This window comes from Echiichthys vipera (genome assembly GCF_963691815.1).
Source record: "Echiichthys vipera genome assembly, chromosome: 20".
NCBI classification, from domain to species: Eukaryota; Metazoa; Chordata; class Actinopteri; order Perciformes; family Trachinidae; genus Echiichthys; species Echiichthys vipera.
In genome coordinates, this window is record NC_139845.1 from 399,497 (window position 1) to 405,326 (window position 5,830).

At 45.3% G+C, this 5,830-nt stretch overlaps 1 protein-coding gene across 3 annotated transcripts in view; it reads left to right on the forward strand.

Annotated features, from left to right (window-relative positions):
* The window catches only part of irf5 (interferon regulatory factor 5), a 183,451-nt gene extending 179,671 nt beyond the window's left edge, over positions 1 to 3,780 (forward strand). For 2 of the 3 annotated variants that reach the window (XM_083934996.1, XM_083934995.1), the window contains exons 8-9: positions 1,069 to 1,187; positions 2,379 to 3,780. In XM_083934996.1, the coding sequence (XP_083791122.1) occupies positions 1,069 to 1,187; positions 2,379 to 2,564 (305 nt within the window). In that variant the 3' untranslated portion in view covers positions 2,565 to 3,780. The remainder of the gene's footprint in view (positions 1 to 1,068; positions 1,188 to 2,378) is intronic. The other variant, XM_083934994.1, reaches the window with a different exon arrangement.
* The last annotated feature ends 2,050 nt before the right edge of the window (positions 3,781 to 5,830 follow it).

Here is a 5,830-nt window from a genome sequence, read left to right on the forward strand (position 1 = left end):
CTAGAGGACACTTTAACACACGTTTATGCTCCTAGAGGACACTTTAACACACGTTTATGCTCCTAGAGGACACTTTAACACACGTTTATGCTCCTAGAGGACACTTTAACACACGTTTGTGCTCCTAGAGGACACGTTAACACACGTTTATGCTCCTAGAGGACACTTTAACACACGTTTATGCTCCTAGAGGACACTTTAACACACGTTTATGCTCCTAGAGGACACTTTAACACACGTTTATGCTCCTAGAGGACACTTTAGCACACGTTTATGCTCCTAGAGGACACTTTAGCACACGTTTATGCTCCTAGAGGACACTTTAACACACGTTTATGCTCCTAGAGGACACTTTAGCACACGTTTATGTTCCTAGAGGACACTTTAACGCACGTTTATGCTCCTAGAGGACACTTTAGCACACGTTTATGCTCCTAGAGAACACTTTAACACACGTTTATGCTCCTAGAGGACACTTTAACACACGTTTATGCTCCTAGAGGACACTTTAGCACACGTTTATGCTCCTAGAGGACACTTTAACGCACGTTTATGCTCCTAGAGGACACTTTAGCACACGTTTATGCTCCTAGAGGACACTTTAACACACGTTTAGGCTCCTAGAGGACACTTTAACACACGTTTATGCTCCTAGAGGACACTTTAGCACACGTTTATGCTCCTAGAGTTCACTTTAACACACGTTTATGCTCCTAGAGGACACTTTAACACACGTTTATGCTCCTAGAGGACACTTTAACACACGTTTATGCTCCTAGAGGACACTTTAGCACACGTTTATGCTCCTAGAGGACACTTTAGCACACGTTTATGCTCCTAGAGGACACTTTAACACACGTTTATGCTCCTAGAGGACACTTTAGCACACGTTTATGCTCCTAGAGGACACTTTAACACACGTTTATGCTCCTAGAGAACACTTTAACACACGTTTATGTTCCTAGAGGACACTTTAGCACACGTTTATGCTCCTAGAGGACACTTTAGCGCACGTTTATGCTCCTAGAGTTCACTTTAGTCCACATGTCCCGTGTCTTCTGTCCACAGGACTGATCTTGTTCCACAAAGGTGAAGCCCAGAACCCTCCACCCTTCGAGATCTACTTCTGCTTCGGGGAGGACTGGCCCGACCACAAGCCCAAAGAGAAGAAGCTCATCATGGTCCAGGTCCGTTCACCAGAACCCGTCCACTGTCACACCCAACAGAGGGTTCTGCTTCCTGTTCTTCACGGTTCTGGTTCTGGTTCTAATGTCTAACCTGGTTCTGGTCCTGGTTCTAATGTCTAACCTGGTTCTGGTTCTAATGTCTAACCTGGTTCTGGTCCTGGTTCTAATGTCTAACCTGGTTCTAATGTCTAACCTGGTTCTGGTTCTAATGTCTAACCTGGTTCTGGTCCTGGTTCTAATGTCTAACCTGGTTCTGGTTCTAATGTCTAACCTGGTTCTGGTTGTTGACCTGGTTCTGGTCGTGGTTCTAATGTCTAGCCTGGTTCTGGTTGTTGACCTGGTCCTGGTTCTAATGTCTAACCTGGTTCTAATGTCTAACCTGGTTCTGGTCGTGGTTCTAATGTCTAACCTGGTTCTGGTTCTAATGTCTAACCTGGTTCTGGTCGTGGTTCTAATGTCTAACCTGGTTCTGGTTCTAATGTCTAACCTGGTTCTGGTCGTGGTTCTAATGTCTAACCTGGTTCTGGTTCTAATGTCTAACCTGGTTCTGGTTGTTGACCTGGTTCTGGTCTTGGTTCTAATGTCTAGCCTGGTTCTGGTTGTTGACCTGGTTCTGGTTCTAATGTCTAACCTGGTCCTGGTCGTGGTTCTAATGTCTAGCCTGGTTCTGGTTGTTGACCTGGTTCTGGTCCTGGTTCTAATGTCTAACCTGGTTCTGGTTGTTGACCTGGTTCTGGTCGTGGTTCTAATGTCTAACCTGGTCCTGGTCGTGGTTCTAATGTCTAGCCTGGTTCTGGTTGTTGACCTGGTTCTGGTCCTGGTTCTAATGTCTAACCTGGTTCTGGTAGTTGACCTGGTTCTGGTCGTGGTTCTTAAGTCTAACCTGGTTCTGGTCCTGGTTCTAATGTCTAACCTGGTTCTGGTAGTTGCCCTGGTTCTGGTCCTGGTTCTAATGTCTAACCTGGTTCTGGTAGTTGACCTGGTTCTGGTCCTGGTTCTAATGTCTAACCTGGTCCTGGTTCTAATGTCTAACCTGGTCCTGGTTCTAATGTCTAACCTGGTTCTGGTTGTTGACCTGGTTCTGGTCCTGGTTCTAATGTCTAACCTGGTTCTGGTTGTTGACCTGGTTCTGGTCGTGGTTCTAAAGTCTAACCTGGTTCTGGTTGTTGACCCGGTTCTCCGTGTCCTCAGGTGGTCCCTGTGGTGGCCCGGATCCTGACGGAGATGTTCTCTGGAGAACTCAGCTGGTCCACCGACAGCATCCGTCTGCAGATCTCGAACCCGGACGTGAAGGACCAGACGGTGGAGCAGTTCAAGGAGCTGCAGAGGCTCCTGCAGAGCCAGCACATCCAGGGGCCCTGGACCCCCGTCTCCTGAACACCAGGACCTGGACCCCCAACGTCTCCTGAACACCAGGACCTGGACCCCCAACGTCTCCTGAACACCAGGACTTGGACCCCCAACGTCTCCTCAACACCAGGACCTGGACCCCCAACGTCTCCTGAACACCAGGACCTGGACCCCCAACGTCTCCTCAACACCAGGACCCTGGACCCCCAACGTCTCCTGAACACCAGGACCTGGACCCCCAACGTCTCCTAAACACCAGGACCCTGGACCCCCAACACTCCTGAACACCAGGACCCCCAAAGAACACCTGGACCTGGACCCTGGACCTGGACCTGGACCCCAACGTCTCCTGAACACCAGGACCTGGACCCTGGACCTGGACTCTAGACCCAGGACCTGGACCCCCAACGTCTCCTGAACACCAGGACCTGGACCCTGGACCTGGACTCTAGACCCAGGACCTGGACCCCCAACATTCCTGAACACCAGGACCTGGACCCAGGACCTGGACTCTAGACCCAGGACCTGGACCCCCAACGTCTCCTGAACACCAGGACCCCCAAAGAACACCTGGACCTGGACCCTGGACCTGGACCTGGACCCCAACGTCTCCTGAACACCAGGACCTGGACCCTGGACCCTGGACCTGGACTCTAGACCCTGGACCCCCGACGTCTCCTGAACACCAGGACCTGGACCCTGGACCCTGGACCTGGACCTGGACTCTAGACCCTGGACCCCCGACGTCTCCTGAACACCAGGACCTGGACTCTAGACCCAGGACCTGGACCCCCAACGTCTCCTGAACACCAGGACCTGGACCCCAACACTCCTGAACACCAGGACCTGGACCCCCAACGTCTCCTGAACACCAGGACCTGGACTCTGGACCCAGGACCTGGACCCAGGACCTGGACTCTGGACCCAGGACCTGGACCCCGACGTCTCCTGATCTGAAGCTGAAAGAAAAATTGTAAAACATGAATAAAAAATCAAAATAAATAAATTTAAACTTAAATGAACCAAAACTATTTAAATTATGAATCAAATTAATATTTTTATTTTATTCACTTTTGTGTTTTTTATTATTTATTTGTTTTTTTTCTCAAAGAAAAAAACAAATAAATAAAAACATTTTGAATTAATGCAAAAATAAATAAACTCAAAGTATTTAAAATAATTTACATTATAAAGAAATGTAGAAAAAACACATTTAAAGAAATATATAAAATATATAAATAATAATTCACATAAATACATTTAAAGTCAGTAAAGAAACAAAAACATTAAAGAAAATTAAATATATTTTTAATATTTAATGTTTTATTAAATTAATATAAAGAAATGTAAAAAGGAAATATAAATAAGTTATTTATTCTGTTTTATTTTTGTGTATAATTCTAAATTAATAAGTTTAAATATTTAAATTAAAGGGAAAATTTAAATAAACAAACAAAGGAAAATGAATTAAACAGAATATTAATTTGATTTTTATTATTTTGAATAGTTTTGGTCAAATATCATTTAATCTTTTTTTTAGTAACGTGTTTTTTTTCTGTCAGCTTCAGTTTTTTAAATGTTCAGACAAAAATAATTATTAAAAATATTAATGATTATTTTTATTAACTGAAATCATTTCATTGAGTTTTTTCTGTATTTCAATAAAAACTGCTGCAGTATTTTCACACAGCGTCATTAATGTGTGTGTGTCTGTGTCTCTGAGTGTGTGTGTGTGTGTCTCTGTGTGAGTGTGTCTGTGTGTGTGTCTCTGTGTGTGTGTGTGTCTCTCTGTGTGTGTGTGTGTGTGTGTCTGCGTGTGTGTGTGTGTGTCTGTGTCTCTGAGTGTGTGTGTGTGTCTCTGTGTGAGTGTGTCTGTGTGTGTGTGTGTCTCTCTGTGTGTGAGTGTGTGTGTGTCTGTCTGTGTGAGTGTGTGTGTGAGTGTGTGTGTGTCTCTGTGTGTGTCTCTGAGTGTGTGTGTGTGTCTCTGTGTGAGTGTGTCTGTGTGTGTGTCTCTGTGTGTGTGTGTGTCTCTCTGTGTGTGTGTGTGTGTGTGTCTGCGTGTGTGTGTGTGTGTCTGTGTCTCTGAGTGTGTGTGTGTGTCTCTGTGTGAGTGTGTCTGTGTGTGTGTCTCTGTGTGTGTGTGTGTCTCTCTGTGTGTGAGTGTGTGTGTGTCTGTCTGTGTGAGTGTGTGTGTGTGTGTGTGTGTGTCTCTGTGTGTGTCTGTACCTGTGTGTGTGTGTGTGTTTCTCTGTCTGTGTGTGTGTGTGTGTGTCTCTCTGTGTGTGTGTGTGTGTGTGTCTCTCTGAGTGTGTGTGTGTGTGTGTGTCTGTCTCTGTGTGTGTGTCTGTGTGTGTGTTTCCTGCATCAGTTCTGAAACGACTTCATGAATAAATCAGTTACATTCATTTTTCCATCGACACAAAAACATAAAAACAACAACAATAATATAAATAAAACAAAAACACTGATGTAATCATAATAAAGTGGCGCGGTGGGTCAGCGGTCAGAGCGCTTGCCCCGTGTAAAGAGGCTGAAGGTCCTCGAGGCCGTGGGTTCGACTCCGACCTGCAGCTTTTTGCTGCATCTGCAAAAAATCATCTTTAAATACAAAAACAATAAAAATCATTAAATATCTGACAAACAAACAATTAATAACATCTAAAATATATTAAATAACATCTATGATATAATTAATAACATCTATAATAACATATTTATATATTTACTATATATAAAATATTTATTAATATCTTTAATGTATTTGTTGTAAACAAATTTCCATCTTTAATAATAATAATAAATATAAATATGAATCCATCTCCAGCCTCTGGTCGTGGTCTCGGGTCAGTGAGGCGGCTCCAGTCCGTCTGAACCGAACACCTGCTCGTCTCTGGACCGAGGGAGGAACCAGAACCTGAGGAACCAGAACCTGAAGAACCAGAACCTGAGGAACCAGAACCTGAGGAACCAGAACCTGAGGAACCAGAACCTGAGGAACCAGAACCTGAGGAACCAGAACCTGAGGAACCCTGAGGTTCGGTTTGAGCCCTGAGGACGAACCCTCTTTAGCCTTTAGCTTAGCCTTTAGCTTAGCCGCTTAGCCTCTGGTCCAAATATGGTCACGTCCTGTTTCAGAAGACGAGGACGGCGACGACGGAGAACAAGTCAAAGCGTCGCCGTGACGACGGTCGTCAGGGCGACGACAGAAAGCCTAAACTCACCTGGACAGAGGGACAAAGGTGCGGTTAGCGTGCACACAGAAACACACGGAGCGGGACGTCGGCGGTTGTTTC